The 19,528-nt window shown below is 41.6% G+C and overlaps 4 protein-coding genes and 3 non-coding genes across 7 annotated transcripts in view; 5 read left to right on the top strand and 2 right to left on the bottom strand.

Annotated features, from left to right (window-relative positions):
• Positions 1-751: 751 nt before the first annotated feature.
• zbtb8os (zinc finger and BTB domain containing 8 opposite strand) lies at positions 752-2,985 on the bottom strand. Its single transcript, XM_008326978.3, has 7 exons — positions 2,779-2,985; positions 2,029-2,053; positions 1,821-1,942; positions 1,658-1,740; positions 1,439-1,491; positions 1,247-1,283; positions 752-1,158 (listed from the first exon to the last, which is right to left on the bottom strand). Exons 1-7 carry the CDS (start codon positions 2,858-2,860, stop codon positions 1,072-1,074), a joined length of 489 nt encoding a protein of 162 aa, XP_008325200.1. The 5' UTR covers positions 2,861-2,985; the 3' UTR covers positions 752-1,071.
• A 14-nt stretch (positions 2,986-2,999) lies between these two features.
• Positions 3,000-9,235, top strand: LOC103390756 (histone-binding protein RBBP4). Its single transcript, XM_008326863.3, has 11 exons — positions 3,000-3,146; positions 4,855-5,002; positions 5,822-5,967; positions 6,628-6,801; positions 6,901-7,016; positions 7,101-7,261; positions 7,340-7,466; positions 7,557-7,634; positions 8,222-8,356; positions 8,454-8,564; positions 8,666-9,235. The coding sequence occupies exons 1-11, from the start codon at positions 3,131-3,133 to the stop codon at positions 8,726-8,728; spliced, it is 1,275 nt and encodes a 424-aa protein (XP_008325085.1). The 5' UTR covers positions 3,000-3,130; the 3' UTR covers positions 8,729-9,235.
• A 363-nt stretch (positions 9,236-9,598) lies between these two features.
• On the bottom strand, positions 9,599-15,164 carry LOC103390967 (syncoilin-like). Its single transcript, XM_008327097.3, has 5 exons — positions 15,084-15,164; positions 12,506-13,000; positions 10,735-11,148; positions 10,538-10,662; positions 9,599-9,965 (listed from the first exon to the last, which is right to left on the bottom strand). The coding sequence occupies exons 2-5, from the start codon at positions 12,995-12,997 to the stop codon at positions 9,932-9,934; spliced, it is 1,065 nt and encodes a 354-aa protein (XP_008325319.1). The 5' UTR covers positions 12,998-13,000; positions 15,084-15,164; the 3' UTR covers positions 9,599-9,931.
• On the top strand, positions 11,425-11,497 carry trnat-ugu (transfer RNA threonine (anticodon UGU)). The gene has a single exon. It is a non-coding gene; the product is annotated as a tRNA-Thr (tRNA).
• trnat-ugu (transfer RNA threonine (anticodon UGU)) lies at positions 11,825-11,897 on the top strand. The gene has a single exon. It is a non-coding gene; the product is annotated as a tRNA-Thr (tRNA).
• Positions 13,631-13,702, top strand: trnae-uuc (transfer RNA glutamic acid (anticodon UUC)). Its single transcript has one exon. It is a non-coding gene; the product is annotated as a tRNA-Glu (tRNA).
• Positions 15,165-15,218: 54 nt separating the features above from the next.
• LOC103391107 (uncharacterized protein KIAA1522) overlaps positions 15,219-19,528 on the top strand; it is a 33,444-nt gene continuing 29,134 nt past the window's right edge. Inside the window, exon 1 of the mRNA XM_025059834.1 lies at positions 15,219-15,570. The gene's annotated coding sequence lies outside the window, so the exon portion shown is untranslated. The remainder of the gene's footprint in view (positions 15,571-19,528) is intronic.

Raw genomic sequence — 19,528 nt, 5'->3', positions numbered from 1 at the left:
AGAATGCGAAGTTCTACTTCGCATCATGTTTTTGTCGTAAAATTCGATTTGTAAACGGTTTATGTTACAAACGGGAGACAGACTGTATAACTGACTCAGAAAAACTGGTATCGTTAATGTTTTTCAGGCCAAGCAACCCCACGCATATATATAGTGCAAAAAACAAAAAGTATTTCTGTGTATCTCCACGCATATATATAGTGTAAAGAACAAAAAACAAAAAGTATTTCTGTGTATCTAAGTTGACCCAGTGCCATGTTCAAAAATACCTTTTCAAATAATGCACAATGTATTATGGCCACGTTTAATTATAACCAACGAGAGCTTTCATAGTATTTCGTCCCCCAAGGACACCCTAATGGTTGGTGACCTCTTTGAAAAAAAAAAAAAAAAAGGTTGGTGACCTCTTTGAAAAAAAATAAAAATAAAAAAATAAGCAGTTTATCATAAACACTGACTTTAACAGCCTAATGCTACCCCTGTGTCCTCAGGGGAAAAATGTAGTCCACCAGTTGATAGCATTAGCATATCATTATCCTGTTATCCTGTAACTGTCATCTTTTTTTTTTCTCCACAGCGTAAAACATTTAATTTTGCTCTGTCAGTAGTGATTTTGGTAGATTAACAAGTCAAATATGTTTTTTTGTACTTTGAAATTATTTATTCAGCATCATTATAGTTGCAAAATATAATATAACGAGGTCACACAAAAGAGAAACAGCAGCAACCAAAGTAATCCAGACAAAGAGAATTATAAGAGATTATCTGATTTATTTACAGTAGTTCATAGGACATCTGTATAAGTTCAAAATTATTTTACAAAAGACTTACATAATTTGCAAGTAAAAAAATAAACTCCTTTATAATTATCTGTATGTCTTAAAGCAGATATGCAACCTTTCCGATTTATAAACTAATTTTGTTTTTTTATTAGTCTATAACCTGTGATGATCAGAGTACTCTGTCAAACTATTAACAATAGTACAAACCCATTTCTCACAGGTTAAAAAACAGTGCCTTGGATAAAAAAAAGAAAAACTACTTCCATCGTCAGTCCTCCAGTTCCAACATTCAGATGTCGATGATAGCAAATATCTCCGGTTTTTCCTTGTCGTGGATCTGCATCGCGGAGTACGTGATGGCCTTCACCTCCGTTCCCTGCAATGAAATTTGGGGACACATGTTTGTTACGAGTGACTGACTTCACACAATACTCTCTCTCAGTTAACTTGCTTCACCAGTTTACCTGTGGGTGCTTTTCCAAAGAGAACTCCTCCCCCCACCTTTAATGATCGCAAGAGAAACAGGGTTGATGTAGAGCAGGATTCAACACTCAATGGTAATGATAGAATTCAGAAGTCTGATGGTAGTTGTCTAATTATTATTATTATAGTGTTACTGAACCATCGCACTATAATAAGTAAGTATTAAGACTTACCCGATGGAGCGAATCCTGAAGCGCATTCTGTCAATGTGCACAACTTTGACCTCCTGTCATTAGAAGAATCATCAGTTAGAGTTTATTTTCTGTTATTATCAATTCATTCTGTGTGGCTGCACAAATCATGAATTCATCAGTAATTCAGACACCAATGTTGTGTTATGGTATCAACCACAATGTAATGAACAGGATATGACCAGTGTCTGTCACACTCACCCTGGGAATAAAAAAGAGATCCGCACTAAATTTGTATAACCAGTCGTCGAGGAAGTGGAAGAGAAGTGACTCCATGTCTTCACCTTTTGCAAGAAAAACAAAACAAAACATGTTGATGTAAAATCAATGGCATCGGATAAATTGATCGGGCAACGATCCTCACCCTCTGATTCCACTTCAACTGTGTCGATCGGTTCAACCGTCTCTGTGTCTGTCATGTAGCCAAACATGCCCATGGCACACTGCTCAAAGGCTTCTTCCAGACTTCCCCCCCAGGAGTGAATTCTGTTGAAATGAAACATGTGCTCAGATAAAAAAAAAAGAGACAAAGCACGTGAGAAAATTACAAAGTAAAATAAAGCCGTACTTACTGTACATCTGCTGTGTGATCCAAATCTGTAAAAAAAATGAAGGTTGTTTTCAGTTATAACAGGATTTTAAGGTGACTGTATATGGACGGGATATTTAAAGGATAGAGAAGTAAATTAATTACAGTAGTAATTGCTTGGACTTCAGCCAAACACATATACACTAGTTTCTTCAAGTTAGAATTTTGCCAATGCTTTTGGTGTTTTTGTACAATAATAACAATTTTGTTTCTATTTGGAGTTAAGTTAAATCATTTAATTCAAGTAAAAAAAACATTACAGAAGACATAAAAGTAATCAGTGAGTCAGTAATTATGCCCTTTATCCTCTGCGTATTGAGCTCACTGATTGTACAGTATGGTGTCACGTGGTTCCCTCTGTTACAAACAAGCACTGGAGTGATCGCTGATCAACTCAATTCAATGGAATGCCTTTCAGGCTCTTCTCATTGCCGAGTTTGAAGGAGACAAAACTGCCGTTTGTGTTGTCATTTACAACCAGCGAAGACTGGAGGAACATCAATCTGTTTTGATCTGTACTCCTGTTATATTTGCCAAAAACTCCATTAGGACAATTGTGGTTGTACGACTATAATCGAAGAGAAGTAAACAAATATGATACATTACTTGTTCTTATGTCACAAAATCAGACTCAAAGTTACGAGAGAACGAAGCCAGAACGTCGACAATATATGAGTTGTCACATTTACAGAACAGCATATTGCTACATTTCTAATCAGAACTCCAAACTTACATTCATATTTCTTGTTAATTGGAGGATATTTCGACTTGACAGCTTCCTGTGCCCGAGTCAGATCTAACTCACGGTCGTTCATTGATGTTAAAAGTTTGTTTTACCTATTAAAAATAGAAACGAATAGACACTACCATTACTGGTGCTACAACAAGCAGATAGCCACAACGAAGTCGCTACTGGATGTAGTTCTACGTCACAACAATGACTTCCTGTCTGTAAGACTGAACACCGATTGGTTGTTGGCGTTCTATGGAGTTGGCGCCATTGCTTTCCTTCGTGGTGTGTTCAGAGCGCTTCCCTCCCGGAAAATACTAATATTTTCCCGCTTCAGCAACTTGACTGCTACGAAATGGCCGATAAAGACGGTAAGAGTAACATTCAGAAAACTAAGTGTGACTGTGAAGTGAAGAGTGGCGCGAAGTGTGAGTCTGTACAGTGTGGCTGTGGTTGGCGCGCCGGCCAGTGTCTCTTTTCATTGTTAGACAGCAGCCTGTTAGCTACGAGCTAAGGTTAGCCGCTTACATGCTGCTCAACGGGGTTTTAATTTCACAAGTGCGGGGGTTTGTTACACGCACTTCACGGATAACTTTGATGCATTCAAAAAAACCCGTTTGGCTGGTTAGTGGTTTTTATCTTTGTACAAAAGTGTGGAATCCCCCGCACTTAACGCGAAGAGACACCAAGTGCGGGCTATTAACACTTCATTGTGATGTTAAAGAACCCTTTTGTTTTCAACTTTAATATTTTTTTAGCTGTAAGTCAGCATGTCGAAACACTGAACCAAATTCGCGAATTCGATACTTCCAAATACAATTGTTGGACTTAAATAATTTATAATTTTGTGATGCATTGCGTGTAATTCAAAATTAACGTAGTGTAACGTAAAGTGTTCAAAATTGTATTGGGCAACGTATCAGAGTAGGTGAGGAGCCTCTTATTATTTACTTTACAAACTGCCATTGGTTTTGCACAGAACTCCAAAATGATCAGCCCTCCTTTAAGGACCGACTTTTCCAATGAGTCCCAGTCAAGACCAATGATGTGCCTGGGTGCTATGCTAAACATGCAAAATGAATTAAAAACCCAAATGTACCTTTGAATTCATGCCTGTCAAAGTTTGTGCTGTCACTTGCAGAAGCCTTTAGACTTCAGGGGAAAATGTTTACCTTTAAGAAAACCGAATTTTAACTCATCTTACCCAAACATTTTTCAGTGTAAAGAATCCGAGTAAGAAACAAAAGTTCAAACGTTGTAGTTCAACACTATGTTTAATAAAACAAAGACCTCTGGTCTAGATTAAAAATTAATCTGCAATTTGTCAGGTCTACCAGGACAACTGAAACAACGAAAGTGTCGTCCACTCCAACCCTGCACTGGTAGATAACAAACATTTTAAAAATGTAACATTTTTAAGACTTACTTATTTACTAAAAGCATTTTTCTAAACTAATGAAATATCACAGAAAAGGCAAATGTCATGGATTGGACTCATTGAAATCCATTTGTGCCACTTCCTTACAAAAACAGAGATAGAAATAGAAACTAAGACCTTGGAATACAAGTAAATAGTTTATTTTCTTTAAATGTAATCATGTGTTATTTTTGTTAACCTTTGTTTTTGCTTGAAAAGTAGTGGAAAATAGTGGAAATTATACAAATAAAACGTTTAAAAAAAACTTTTGCTCAGTATGACACAATTTTCCCTCCGACTAGAGTTGTCCGCATCATCCATCATTCTCCAAATTTGACATGCTTGCTTCAAATGTGTCCAGTTCGTCTAGAAATTTTAAGTTTGTACCATAAAAAGTTTGTACGATACAAATCTAACTTTGTTTCAAATGTGTCCAATTCGTCTAGTAATTTTAAGTTTGTACGATACAAATCTAACTTTGTCATATGACCTTTTTTATAGCCACGGAAATATCATTAGTATTTATCTTGTACGTGTAGTTTGTGTAAAATTTAATGTTAAGAATTTTTTTTTCTTTTTTTTTAATGCTTTGCTGCAGCCGCTTTTGACGACGCAGTTTTAATGTTAACAATCTTCTTTTTTCTTAAATGCTTTTGCTGCAGCCGCTTTTGACGACGCAGTGGAGGAGAGGGTGATCAATGAGGAGTACAAGATCTGGAAGAAGAACACTCCTTTTCTCTATGACCTGGTCATGACCCATGCCCTGGAGTGGCCCAGCCTCACTGCCCAGTGGCTGCCGGACGTCACCAGGTGAGTGTCCGCTCTCATGCCCTCGTGGATGGACGTAGATGGGAATTTAACATAGGGATGTCCGGTATTAGCTTTTTTGCAGATATCCGTTGAAACACTTATTTCCTATTCCAATATTAAGCCATACCCATATGTGCAGCCAACAATGCACACATTCTCATTGTGTGCAGTGGTTTGACAATAATTTGCTTTCACTTCAAAACTTTTTTTTAGGCCACATCATCATGGGTTATTGGGTTTACAGCACATTTTGGTCAGCTCCATAGTGTAGCGGTTAGCACCCCTGCCTTGGAAGCAGAGAGTCCTGGGTTTGATTCCCAGAGGAACCATATGCTTGGTGCTTGCTAGGGGCAGCCTGTTAACAGTGTAGTACAAATGTGTTTTTTATTTTTAAAAAAATCCCAAATATGGGATCAATATAGTACAAATGTGTTTTTTATTTAAAAAAAATTCCCAAATATGGGATCTATAAAGATCAAATTATTATTATTAAAGGATAAAAGCGTAAATGATTCTTACTGACATTTCGTAATTGTGCTCATATCGGCCGATAAAATCGGTTGGACGATATTATCGGACATCCCTACTTTAAAATGAGAAACAATTCTGTTTATTTTGTTTGAAACGTGTTCTCTGTTGAGGAGTGTTTTCCTAATGCAGCTGTCTGTGCAAAAAAAAATGTTTTCAATTGATTGATTGTTTTTTTTTTTGCCATCCATCCAAAAAAAAAAACATGTCAATCCAAACGGATCTGTTTCCAGGAACAGCCTCAACCAGGAGCTCTTTCATATTTGTTGTGATGTTTGTTGCTCCCAACAGGCCGGAGGGTAAGGACTACAGCGTCCATCGGTTGGTTCTGGGCACTCACACTTCCGACGAGCAGAATCACCTTGTGATCGCCAGCGTGCAGCTTCCCAACGACGACGCTCAGTTCGATGCTTCCCACTACGACAGCGAGAAAGGAGGTGAGCCGGCACGCTTCCTCAAATCAATTCAATTCAATTCAAATCAAGCTGTAGTGAAGTTCTCATATAAGGATGTTGTTGTGGCTGGTGGTTCATCTGCGTGAATTAATAAGTCATCTGAAATCTTTAATGCTTCAGAAAACATGGGTATGTATGTTTGTTTGTTTGTTTGTTTGTTTGTTTGTTTGTTTGTTTGTTTGTTTGTTTGTTTGTTTGTTTGTTTGTTTGTTTGTTTGTTTGTTTGTTTGTTTGTTTGTTTGTTTGTTTGTTTGTTTGTTTGTTTGTTTGTTTGTTTGTTTGTTTGTTTGTTTGTTTGTTTGTTTGTTTGTTTGTTTGTTTGTTTGTTTGTTTGTTTGTTTGTTTGTTTGTTTGTTTGTTTGTTTGTTTGTTTGTTTGTTTGTTTGTTTGTTTGTTTGTTTGTTTGTTTGTTTGTTTGTTTGTTTGTTTGTTTGTTTGTTTGTTTGTTTGTTTGTTTGTTTGTTTGTTTGTTTGTATTCATTTTATTTTTCATTTTATTTTGCTCACCGCACATGTTCATACTGTATTTATAACCTGTGTTCAAATGCCTGCTAGGATCGGCTGTGTTTTCTATTTTAACTCCTATTTTTTTACGTACTATTTTCCAGGACAAATTTATGCGCAAGTTGTTCTTTATTTCAGAGTTTGGAGGCTTTGGATCTGTTAGTGGTAAAATAGAAATTGAGATCAAGATCAACCACGAGGGCGAGGTGAACAGAGCTCGCTACATGCCTCAGAATCCCTGCATCATTGCCACTAAAACCCCCACCAGTGACGTGTTGGTATTTGATTACACAAAGCATCCCTCCAAGCCTGGTACGATTTAAAGGAAATCTGTCATTTGTAGTGTTGTTTTTAACATCTAAAAATTAACCAAAGATGTGTAAGAGTGTTAATTTTATGTATTCACCGAAGACCCTTCAGGAGAGTGCACCCCCGACCTGCGTCTGAGAGGACACCAGAAGGAGGGCTACGGCCTCTCCTGGAACCCCAACCTCAGTGGTTGTCTTCTCAGCGCCTCTGATGACCATGTGAGCCGTCGGCCCTTCTCTGCTCTTCTGCCGTTGTTTTGGTTTCTAGCACGTGTTACTGACTGTGTCTACTTCCTGTTACAGACCATCTGCCTGTGGGACATCAGCACGGTGCCCAAGGAGGGGAAGATCGTGGACGCCAAGACCATTTTCACAGGCCACACTGCCGTGGTGGAAGACGTTTCCTGGCATCTGCTCCACGAGTCGCTGTTTGGCTCCGTGGCTGACGACCAGAAACTAATGATGTGAGTTGAAATTAAAACTCAGGCGACCGCTGTCCGTCTGGTCGCTCAAGTCTTGAACAAAAGTGTTTTTTGTTGCAGCTGGGACACGCGGTCCAACAACACTTCCAAGCCCAGCCACGCAGTGGACGCCCACACTGCCGAGGTCAACTGCCTGTCCTTCAATCCTTACAGTGAGTTCATCCTGGCCACCGGCTCCGCAGATAAGGTGGGTTCAATCTCTGTGTCCAGTTTCCTCACAGTTAAACTAAAAAAACATCTGGTCTTGGTGAGAGTGTGACAGATTTTATTTTCCCAGACCGTGGCTCTTTGGGATCTGAGGAACCTGAAACTGAAGCTGCACTCGTTTGAGTCACACAAAGACGAGATCTTCCAGGTACGGTTGGATCTTTTTTCAAATCCTCTCTCAGACGGCTTTATTTCCTGTACTGCAATACCTTTAGTATACAGCAGGGGTCTCAAAAGAGCTGTGGGCCACCATCATTTCATTGGAGAAAATGTTCAGTTGAAGAAAGATGTATGTGCTGTTGAACATAGAAAAACTGTACTGTGCTAAAGTGCAGTACAATTATTTTTTTTTCTTAAGTTTTTCTTAAGTATTTCAATAATTTAGAGAAAACTTTACATTTATCCCATTTAGTATATTTTCAAGGGCCAGATTTGGGGATTTTTTTGGACCTTATTTGGCCCCCGTGCCAGGATTTATTTATTTTTGTAGGAAATGTAGTTTTCTGTCACATTTGCGGTTTAGTGGTTCTACTAGTGTAGCGGATAACTCACCTGCCTCACAAGCAGTGAGCAGAGAGTCCTGTGTTCGATTCCTAGCAAATTCAAATTATTATTATTATTATTATATTTAGTGATGTTGAGTCTTCACAATAAATATAAATTTGAACAGATTTTCAGCCCTAATCATTTTATGCGTCACTTCAGTCTAACATCTGGTCATCATCACTTTCACAGGTCCAGTGGTCTCCTCATAACGAGACCATCCTGGCCTCCAGTGGCACCGACAGGAGGCTCAATGTGTGGGACCTCAGTAAGATCGGAGAGGAACAGTCTCCTGAAGATGCTGAGGACGGTCCTCCTGAGCTGCTGGTCAGTTTCTCCAGTTTCTCGCTTATTTCAGTCTGTTCGTTTTTTTGTATTTTTTTTCTGTCAGTGCTGTTGTCAAACCTCTTCCTCTTGTCCTCAGTTCATTCACGGAGGACACACAGCCAAAATCTCAGACTTCTCCTGGAACCCCAACGAGCCTTGGGTCATCTGCTCCGTGTCGGAGGACAACATCATGCAAGTGTGGCAGATGGTGAGAGTTCTGTTGTACCGACTCTGACTTAATTTTTTTAAAGATAAAATCACCAAACACTCTTTGATTGAAGACTTCCTGTCACACTGTTCCATCCACAGGCTGAAAACATCTACAACGACGAGGACCCAGAAGGTGCTACAGATTCTGAGGTCCAGGCATGAGGCCAGTTTCTTCCCGGTTTGACCGGCTCGGTGACCGTTGATCACTTTTCCAGTTTGGGTGAATAGGGAGTTATGTCTTTTTAAAAAGATACATTTTGGGGCAGCAGTGGTTTTGTAGAAAATTGATGAAACAAAAAAATCATAAAATGCTGCATCTTCATCACCACCATCATCATCATCATCATGTCGTGACGTATTTAAAGACAGTCTGTGTTTGTCAGATTTTTAGCCTTTTAGTTCTTCAAACTCATTCTCGTGTCGTCTGGAGAACCATCAAACTTCCAGCAGTTGGTATCTTCTCCCCTAGTTTTGAAAAACCATTCTCCACAGACCGATTTTATCAAAATTGTACATACTGTAGGTTTTCCTTTTTTTCTTTCCGGTTTGGTATTTGTAGTAGCGATTTTCCACCTGACTGTTTTTGTTCCTTTCTCAGTCTTTTTCCTGTGCTACATCAGATTTCTTGTGAACTTAAGTATATTCATAATAAAATATTTACATTAAATATCCTGCTCTCTGGTGTCACCTATTATTGCCTTCCCGGAAAAGTTGGTGCACTTCTGACGTGTTGAGTTTTTTGTACCAAGGACCAGTCAAACCGTATCAGCCGTTACTGTGGACCAGTAATACCGCACCATGGTTGAAGGATCATTACATTTTAAATTTTTCTATCCATCTGTTTTTTTTTTGACATTGACAGATTATCTTTGAATAAAAACATTAAAGGGATATGACTGGATACTATTGGAATGAAGTAAATGAGTACATTTTTTCACTGCGGCCTGGTACCGAACGACCTGCGGACCAACACTGGTCCCTGAACCAGGGGTTGGGGACCCCACCTCTAACATACTCCATAATCCTGTTTAGTTGAACACAGTGCTGACACATTGAAGGAAGACAGGAAAATCTTTCATAGTTCTGAGTTTCTTTTTAGTTTTTCTAACCATCTGCTGCCACCTTGTGGAAGAGTATTTAATTGTTCTGCCTCTTTTTTCACAAAACAACATTATTTGCAGTAAATAAATAATACTCTTCAGAGTAATTCAGTGAAATCAAATAATGTCCCACGCCTGAATTAATGCTCCTTTTGTCATGATTTAAAAGTGTTTAGTATCAGCTGATTAACGGAGAACATATATTGTCCTGCTTTGGTCTTGTGTTGACGTCAGGATGAAGGACTTCTTCTGTAATCTTTTTGGATTAGGTGGTGCGTTTGTTAGCTTCGTCACCGCTTCTGTAAAATAAGATGTGTGTTAATTAGGGATGTCCGATAATATCGGCCCGATATTAGCATAATCATGAAATATCTGTAAGAATTGTTATCAGTTTTTCCTCTGATAATGAAAACCTGATAACGCAATGCTTAGGTTTTGCCAAATGATGTGAAAAATAGCTGTATATGAAAGTGAAAGTCACTAGATGGCAGCATTGCAGCATTTTTAATAATCAGGGGATTGTATGCGGAATGCTGGAACTAGCAACTCATATAGTCGTTTGTACAGATAAAAAATAAATGTTACCAGGCCCTTAGTAGTATTTTTCATTCTTTCCACTAGGGGGCAGAAAATAATTGAGAAACTCTGCTTTAATCCATTACCTTAGTGAGCAGGCGGCACTTGACTTCCTTAACCACCAGGCCATCACTGCTCCACTACATCGGTATCGGTTGATATCGGAATCGGAAATTAAGTGTTTGGACAATAACGGCGTATTAGGCATCGCCAAAAAATTAATATCAGACACCCCTGTTGTTAATCCGTTCCTCCTGAGGATGAAGTCAAATCAGAGATCGGGTCAGTACCGTACCTCAGAAACGTCAGGTCTGTCAGGAGGCCGTCCTTAAGAGTCTCCAGATGTTTTCTAGATGTTCTTTGGACTTCAGACTCTATTTCCAGTTCCCTCAGAGTTTCTCTCAAAGTCTCCACAGTTTCCTGAGGGAAAAAGTCAAACCATTACGTCTCACTTTTTTCCCCCGTTTCCTCTAGTACCGTGTCGTTCGTTACCTTGTGTCGTTCGTTGCTGTCCTTTCTCTCCCTGTCCATCAGAAAAATCCTCTGCTGCAGACAGGACCTCTGGACCTCCAGCTTCTGACACTCCTCCCTCAGGGGGCCCAGCCTGCTCCTCAGGTCCTTGGCCTGCTCCCGGTACTTCCTCATGGCCTCCTCTCCAAACTGCCTCCTCTTCAGCAGGGCCAGGAGCCGGGGCTCGTAGTAACTCTCCAGCGCCCTCACGCTGCCGCTGAGCCTCCGCTGGAGTCGGACGGACGACTGGCGACAGAGGCCGACGTCGCTCATGGCGCGGGGTCTGCAGAACTGTTTACTGTTCTGGTCCCTCATGGTACTCAGCTGGTTCTTGTGGACATCCTTGAGTTGGGACAACTCCTGAATCAGATTTTGGATTTGGGCCTTGAGTTCTTCCTACGGAGGGATTGACAAGAACAAAAACACTGTACTGTACTGTACTATACTGTACTGTACTATACTGTAATGTACTGTACTGTACTATACTGTAATGTACTGTACTGTACTATACTGTAATGTACTGTACTGTACTATACTGTAATGTACTGTACTGTACTATACTGTAATGTACTGTACTGTACGAAGACAGAAGGAAGAATTTCATTTATTTTTTCAAACAAAACCATCCTTCTATCTACCTTTCCTTCCTCCTATCTACCTGCATCTCTATCTGGCTCCATAGCTCAGCGGTTAGAGCACTGGTCTTGTAAACCAGGGGTCGCGAGTTCAACTCTCGCTGGGGCCTAGTCACTTTTGTGCCCAGTTAGTTTAGTCGGTAGAGCGTCAGACGTTTAATCTGAGGGTTCAGGGTCCAGGTCCCTGTTTGGGTGATTTTTATATCTTTCCCAGTTTCCCGCCTTGGAAACATAGAACAGTGAGTCCTGGGTTCAATTCCCAGAGGAACTACATACTTGGCGCCTTCCGGGGCTGCATGTTAACAAAGATCTACCAAGTATAGGAACAATAAAGTACATACTTGTTTAACTATCAGAAGGAAGAATTTCATTTATTTTTTCAAACAAAACCATCCTCTATCACCTTTCCTTCCTCCTATCTACCTGCATCTCTATCTGGCTCCATAGCTCAGCGGTTAGAGCACTGGTCTTGTAAACCAGGGGTCGCGAGTTCAACTCTCGCTGGGGCCTAGTCACTTTTGTGCCCAATTAGTTTAGTCGGTAGAGCGTCAGACGTTTAATCTGAGAGTTCAGGGTCCAGGTCCCTGTTTTTATATCTTGTCGGTTTCCCGCCTTGGAAACATAGAACAGTGAGTCCTGGGTTCAATTCCCAGAGGAACTACATACTTGGTGCCTTCCGGGGCTGCCTGTTAAGAAAGATCTACCAAGTATAGGATCAATAAAGTACATTACATACTTGTTTAACTATCCTTCTATCATCTTTCCTTCCTCCTTCCCTTTGTTCCTTCCATTCTTTCTTCCTTACTTACTCCCTTAGTTATCTATCCATTCATCCATCCATCCATTTATCTATCCTGCTTTAATTATTTCTTCCTCTCCTCTTTTCTTTTGTTTCCATTATAATCCATCATCCCGTCCATCTTTTATTCCCTCTATCCAGTCACCAATTCATCGTTCCATTTCTTTCCTTCCTTCCTTCCTTACGTCGATCGATCCATCTACCTTTCTAACCAGTAAAGCATATATGGTTAGACCTTAACTAAACAGCGACACCACCCGTGCGGCCCCGTCACATGGGTACCAGCCCACGTGTGTGTCCTGAATCCAGAGCCTCGTACCTGCGTCAGAGCCGACTGGGCCACCTCGTACTCCTGTGCGGCCAGCGTCACCTGGCTCTGGATGCAGTCTCTGGCCACAGCGAACAGCTTCCTCTTCACCTGCTGCACCTCCTCGGACACGGCCCTGTAGTCCTGCTGCGTCAGGGCCAGCAGCCTCTGAGCGTCCACCACCTTCGCCCTCAGGTGCTGCACGATCCGCAGCAAAGGCTCCTGCAGGCAGAGCAGCTGCTGGATCAGCTCGTCCCTCTCCTTCTCCAGGCTGGACACCTGCTGGATGCAGTGTTCAAACAGCCTCCCCAGGTTCTCCAGCACGGCTCGGTCCGACGGTGGCGGAGGCGCTGGAGCGGGCTCGTCCAGACGGAAGGACGTCTCCGTTTCAGAGTCCGTGTGAAAGCTGTCCTTCATCATCATCATCATCATCACCGACCTCGAGGAAGAGTCCTCGGGAGACGCCGCGTCTTCTCCATGAACTATTGTCCCGTCATTGTCCATCAGCTGAGGACCAAAAGTGGTCGGGATGAGAGAATTCCCAATTTTAAAAATAATAAATTTTCAAGACTTTCACTTTGTTTTATCAACACAACAAAGGCAATCAGTGTTGCCGTCAACTTGATGAGGTCACCAAGCCTCAAATGTGGCCCAATAAACAAAACACGAGGAGCCTAAAATACTTTGTTGTCATGGCAACGCCGACTTGATCAAATTAAAATCAGAAACAACAACGGTACCTACTTCGTCTGAGGGCGGCGATGATCGCGGTGCGGTTCGGTGTTGGAGGACGGAGGACGGAGGACTCGGTCTGACAGGGTCTGTCTTCAGAAACGCTCCGTGTTTATTAATAACAGCTGGGGCACGAGGGAAAGTCGATCTAAGACTCTCTCGGTCCACACGGGACCCCGAAGTGTGTCACCGCTCAGGGCGGACTGGGCCACATGCTCTGGATTCGTCCCAGCGAGTTTGACTGTCAGCCACGAGCGGAGCGACTATATTTACACACACTGTGTTTTCTGTGAGTCTGAGAAAGAGTACCAGGCGTCTGCAGACACTTCCTGTCGGTCCGTGGAGTCCGGTACAGGTACACAAAGTACACAGAGAGATACATACACCAAGATATCGGTTGTCAACTCCCATATGGTCTAGCGGTTAGGATTCCTGGTTTTCACCCAGGCGGCCCGGGTTCGACTCCCGGTATGGGAATGACCTTTTCCTCGTTAGTCTAGTGCAGTGTACCACTGCTGTAGTGCTTGAATATAGTGCAGTGTACCACTGCTGTAATGCTTGAACGACAACAGGCCTTCAGTCACTAGGTGGCAGCAACTCATACAGTGGTTTGTACAGACAAATATGTACACTTTATCAATTTACCGGGTGTGGGTCCCCGGGCGTGAAAACATGAGGCTCGGGGCGTTATCAATTTACCCGATGTCGGTCGCTGGGCGTGAAAACATGAGGCTCGGGGGCCAATTCAGGCCCGCGGTTTAATTAAATTTGGCCCGCGAGATCATATCAAATGTGTTGGTCCGTCAGTATACAGCCCATATATACTGGCAGGGTTTGTAGTATTAGTGAAGTATGTGCTGTTATAGCAAATACATTCTGTTTTTTTGTTGTTGGCCTGTGAAAAAAAAAGATTGGCATTAAAAAGGAACGGGAAAGGCTACAGGTAAAGAGACAAATACCACTGATGTGTGTTTTATTTCCAATTTAATTTCTCATGTGTTTATAATATTAAGCTTTGGTTGATCCAGATTCAGTTGCAGTCAATTTTTCAACAAATATTCAGTTTTTGACTCACGACTCTGTCCCAGTTTTTAATTTTGGCCCAGTGTGAATGTGAGTTTGACAACCCTGATTCACATGTTCCTAAAACGTAAATGTAAAGTTCACGACTGAGTTAATCAAGTCAACAACTGCTTAAAACAAAAACCCAGGAGTGTTTGAAGTTAACAGTTTTTCTTTTTGCAAAGTACATCGTCAATCATGCCGTACCAATCAATCCAGTAATTAATCAGTCAGTTGTTCACTGAAGCCCAACCACACATTACCGACACAATGTTCCTCGAATTGACCTTTTAAAGTGCACTGCAGTACAGTATCGGTCACATGACCCGACACATCTGCTCTAAGATATTTAAACATATATTAATGTCATATATTTTAATAGTTATTATTAGTGTTAATAGTATTATAATTATTGTTGTTTAAAAGCTAAAATATTTTGTTAAAATGTTTAAGGTCTGTTACTTAATATACATTTTATAAAATAATAATAATGAACAGATAAATTAATAATTTTAATAATAAGTTTAATGTGTTATTTAACAATTATTACAATAAATATAAATCGATCTCACGTTTATGTTAAAGGGCAGTAATGTATGGCAGTTGCATAATATCTAAGTTTAATAGAACGTCCTTTTTCTTCTTCCTTTTTTTTAAACTTTTTCTATTTTTTTTCTCGCACAAGTCTCCCTTGATGTACACATTTCATTCGTACTTCCTCAGTGTAACATGCAGTTCCACCATATCGCCACTAGATGTCCTCAATAACACAGTCCGCAGCCTATCAGTGACTCACCTGAGCCTGAGTTCTGCCTCCTTTCCTCCTACTCCTACTCCTACTTTGCGCTTTCTCCTCCTGCCCTCCGCTCCCCCCTCTCCTCCCCGCTCTCCACCTCCACCTCCACCTCCACCTCTCTCCCCCCTCTCCTCCCCGCCCTCCACCTCCACCTCCTCTCCTCCTCCTCCAGGTGGGAGCTACAGGTCGAGGACAGTGGGAACTTCTCTCCGTTTCAGTCGGCGTTCGCAGCCGTGAGCTGAAGAACCCAAACTCCGCACGGCGTTAATCAACAAATCCAGTGCTCGGCTCTCGATTCTCTCCCTGAGGCGTTTTTTTTTTCACGGAAATGTCACACCTGAAGTTTCGCTCCGGACGCTAAGAGTTTGAATCTGGGGAAGAAGAAGAAGAAGAAGAAGAAGAAGAAGAAGAAGAAGCTCAGAACCGGGAAAACGGCTTCCAATGGAGAGAGGCTGAACCAACCCTTTAAACTCTGCACGTTAACAAGGTACGAGCACCAGAATGACACTTTGACGTTTCGATTTGACCCAAACTTAACTCCATATTTTACGTCGTTTCGTAAAAAATACGTTTAATTTAGTTAAATAAAAGAACCAGACTACAGTAGAGACCGAGTCTGGATTGACTCAAAAACTGTTGAATCGTGTCGTGTTGTTAAAACTGCACTTATATATATGTATATATATAAAGAAAAAAAACGACATTTTTTTACGACAGTGTTGTAAGAAAACGAGTGTTCACTTGTGAAAGTTGGAGTTTCAGGTGAAATGCTTTGGACTGGGCTGAGAGTGTGTGTGTGTGTGTGTGTGTGGAGGCATGCATGAAAAACTAGTTGTGGGACATTTGCTGAGCCCGGCCTTGAGGGATCCTGAGCTCAGGTAATTCAAGACCTGAGCTGCTCCTTCTCACAGCCGTGGAGCTGGAGTGACAATGAGGAGTACTGTGTCATTTCCCCTGACACTGACCTGGCACTAATGACTGCTGCAACACCACGCTGCCGCGTTGTTGACACGTTACATTCATCAATGGAACTCTTATAATGGAGTCAGTGCTTGTTGATTAACCTGACACAGATAACGTGACTCCCTCCTTCCTCACCCTCCTCACCCTCCTCACCCTCCTCACCCTCCTCTGTGTTTGCCTGATGCAGCCGGACTTTAAACTTTACACGACTAAAACAAACCTTGAATCAATTTTTTTTTTTTTTTGCAATACTTGTGACTTGGCCGCGTCACCACTTGTTGTTCCTTTTTTTTTTCTTCCCTGCTCCGGCAGTGGCTTCAAGTTTACCTCTGGTACTTTGAGGTAGGTGAGACATGAGAACTGAGACACAGCCATTTGTTTGAGAAGGGTGTGTCACATACTGGTGCTCCGTCCTCAGCTAGTCTGCCATGCCAGGGCTTGTACCCATGGTGATTGCAGGTGTGTTATGTAAGCATTAGAGAGAGAGAGAGAGAGAGAGAGAGAGAGAGTCACATGGTCCAGTCTGGGGAAGATGTGATGGAATGATAACACACGGGTGCAAGTGGAGGTGTGTGGGGGGGAGGTGACTGGACCGGCTGAGGGTCTGTGTCTGAGTTGAGTTGAAGGTCTGATGGACTTTGGCCGATAGTCGGATAGAAAAGTTCAAGTTCAGCCTTGAGTTCAGCAGAGTTTGTTTACAGTGGGAGCAGGAACTACTGGTGTTGGGCAAACCTACGGCCCAGGGGCCAGATGCGGCCCGTTCGGCCTTTTAATCAAAACCCGCCAAACTGCTCCAAATTATGTTATGAATTCATATTTTACCATTATACTTCCTGCCTTTTCCCTGCAATCCCTGCATTTCCCCAATAGATGGCGTAAAAACGGCGGAAAGCATCTTTAACGTTTTACCTTTTATGCATCACTTTTACATGTCGTTTATCGTAGTTTACAGCAGCACTTCTCACCTAGTGTCCACCACTGCTGTTAAGCTTTAATGATAAAAAGCCTCCAGACACTAGGGGGCAGCAACTCATACAGTGGTTTGTACAGATAGAAATATACACGTTATCAGGTTTTCAAGAGTATTTCAATTCACGGGGGTGTTTGTCGGTGAGGGGGGGGGGTGCGAAAACATTTCTGTCCTCAAGGGGGAGCATGACAGAAGATAATGGAGAACCACTGGTTCACATGTACGCTCCATCTATCTGCTCCTGACCTGCCCCCCCCCGTCAAATTTTGGGTCCTATGACCTTGTGTGTGTGTGTGTGTGATGCCGACCTGTTGTAAGTGATTGACAGCTGATCGGCAGGACAACAGCGTGTCGTTAATCAACGTGATTGACCAATGAGTGACTCGTCAACGTCCATGCAGTAGAAGACGTCACTTCCACTCGATACTTTTTTTTTTTAATTGTATTTTTTTTATATCCACTCTACTATTTCGTCTGACCCTCATGACTCCAGGAGAAACTCACTACAACTGTAGAGTTTTTTTTTGTGTGTGTGTTTGTTTTGACACGGGCTCCGTAGAAACACCAAAGTGCCAGGATGTATTTTTAAACCCCGGCTCTGTTTGCTTTCACTGAAGGCTGAAAACCTCTTTATTTTTTAAAAATTTTTTTTCATGCCCAACGCTGACCTGTCAGTTCAAGGGTCTTAAGCTCTTTCAGAGGCTACGGTCCAGACGTGGACCCCTGGCAACCTTGTTGAAGTAACACAAACAAGAGACTTCACAGCGGTGTGTGTGTGTGTGTGTCTGTGTCTGTGTGTGTCTCTACCACTGAATACTTTCTCCTGAAGAGAAACAAATACAGCTTTGACTTCCAGACTTGGAGATCGTTCTTTACGTTTGTTTAAAAATCAACAACCGTTTCCACGATCACGTGTCAAAAAGACTCGACGTTCGGTGAGACAGTGACACTGAACACTGGGAGGATGGACGGATGCTGATACATTCATCCACCCTGGTCTAATTTCATCAGCCGCTGGCTGCAGCTTCCTCTGTGACTCTTCAGGCCGTAATAGAGTTATTCCTGTTATTAAATATGATTTGTGATCAGCTGAGGCGCCTGACGCTCGGGCTGTCGAACCTGAAAGAAAGAAATCTGCAGACGTCGCCTGCAGTGGAACCCGCAGTGTTCCAGAGTGAGAAGTGAAACCAACAGGAGGAGGAAGGAAAAAACACTTGGCTGTTAGGTCCAGGAGGATGGAACTGTTTACGCCTTTTGGAGCCACTCTTTATCGCACTTCCAGAATGACTGATGTGTTTGTTTCGACAGAGAATAATGTGAATAACATCTGTCTTTTATGATCGAATTTAAAAGAAAATATTTGATAAATATCATTGTTTGAGCCCCGTCAATTATTTTACATTAGCAAAAATGTCACTAAGAAATAATATTGAGATAATTAGTTTTTATTTACTCAATACTTTACTCTCCCAGAGTGAATACTGGGCCTGTTTAGTTGAACACAGCGCTGATACACTGGCAGGAATTGAAGAAAGACAGAGATCTTCTTTAACAGCTCCGAGTCATTCCTTAAATGTTAGCAAAGATGAACCAGACAGGTTAAGTGGATAATTTCCCATGATGCACCTGATGGTCACCTCGACACAGTAATATACGAACGAACGAAACAGGGGTCGGCAGAATTAATCTGAGGATCTCGCTTTCAAAAAGCAAGTGCTTCTTTATTAGGAAACATATGGTTTGACTTTTCTGTTGATAGATTCGTACTGCCTGATTCATTCACAGACCCGATCTTTGCAACAGTGAATGAATATAAACAGTACTACAGTATATGCCCCAGTTATGGTTCGTAAAATATAACCCTTACATCTGTATCCCTGTGAACGTGTTCCAGACGACTGCGGCGCTAGCCAAGTTGCAAATCTAGCGGTTTCGGAATGTGAAATTTGTTTGGCCTGAGGACAGCGTGTACTTTTATGTGCAGTATAATTACAGTATAAATACAAGAGTTGTGTTTTTGACCGAAGTGACTCAATCGGATCAATGAGTAGTCGCAATGTTAACATTATTATAGGTAAGTTATATTGGAGGTGTTCAACAGGGGGTTCACACCACCCCAGGGTGATCGCAGAGGGGTAGAAAAATGGTTTCGAAATGTTTGACTAATATTTTGGGATTTCTACTCAACGTAATGTGTATGTTGTTAAATTACATCAACAATGCATGGATTACTTCAATAGCTAGTGTATATACATATATGTGTATATATATGTGTATATAAAAGGTTTTAAAATGTGTACTTGTATGTTTTAAATAAGGTTGTGTTGTGCTGGAATATATGTAGCAGCTGTCAGACTGTGTTTATAGCACCCCCTAAAGGCATGGGAGTGTGAGCAACATGCATTTTGTTAGTAAAAGAAAAATATATAACTGAAAACTAGTACATATCACACTCAATGTGACAGCAAATACACAGGAGCACTTCATAAATACTACAGTAATACTAACCCAA

Source organism: Cynoglossus semilaevis, chromosome 1 (assembly GCF_000523025.1).
Source record: "Cynoglossus semilaevis isolate Cse_v1.0 chromosome 1, Cse_v1.0, whole genome shotgun sequence".
In the NCBI taxonomy this organism is placed as follows: Eukaryota; Metazoa; Chordata; class Actinopteri; order Pleuronectiformes; family Cynoglossidae; genus Cynoglossus; species Cynoglossus semilaevis.
The sequence above is the reverse complement of the archived record's forward strand: the minus strand, read 5'-3'. Positions and strand labels throughout refer to the sequence as shown.

Excerpts from the sequence above, each read along its gene's own strand:
- LOC103390756 (XM_008326863.3), top strand. Across the intron at positions 6,802-6,900 it reads AAAGCATCCCTCCAAGCCTG|ACCCTTCAGGAGAGTGCACC; the intron begins GTACGATTTAAA and ends TATTCACCGAAG. Across the intron at positions 7,262-7,339 it reads GACGACCAGAAACTAATGAT|CTGGGACACGCGGTCCAACA; the intron begins GTGAGTTGAAAT and ends TTTTTGTTGCAG.
- zbtb8os (XM_008326978.3), bottom strand. The coding sequence starts at position 2,860 with ATGAACGACCGTGAGTTAGATCTGACTCGGGCACAGGAAGCTGTCAAG. Across the intron at positions 1,943-2,028 it reads GATCACACAGCAGATGTACA|AATTCACTCCTGGGGGGGAA; the intron begins GTAAGTACGGCT and ends TCATTTCAACAG. Across the intron at positions 1,284-1,438 it reads TTCAGGATTCGCTCCATCGG|GTGGGGGGAGGAGTTCTCTT; the intron begins GTAAGTCTTAAT and ends CGATCATTAAAG.
- LOC103390967 (XM_008327097.3), bottom strand. The coding sequence starts at position 12,997 with ATGGACAATGACGGGACAATAGTTCATGGAGAAGACGCGGCGTCTCCC. Across the intron at positions 11,149-12,505 it reads CCCAGTCGGCTCTGACGCAG|GAAGAACTCAAGGCCCAAAT; the intron begins GTACGAGGCTCT and ends ATCCCTCCGTAG. Across the intron at positions 10,663-10,734 it reads ACAGCAACGAACGACACAAG|GAAACTGTGGAGACTTTGAG; the intron begins GTAACGAACGAC and ends TTTTTCCCTCAG.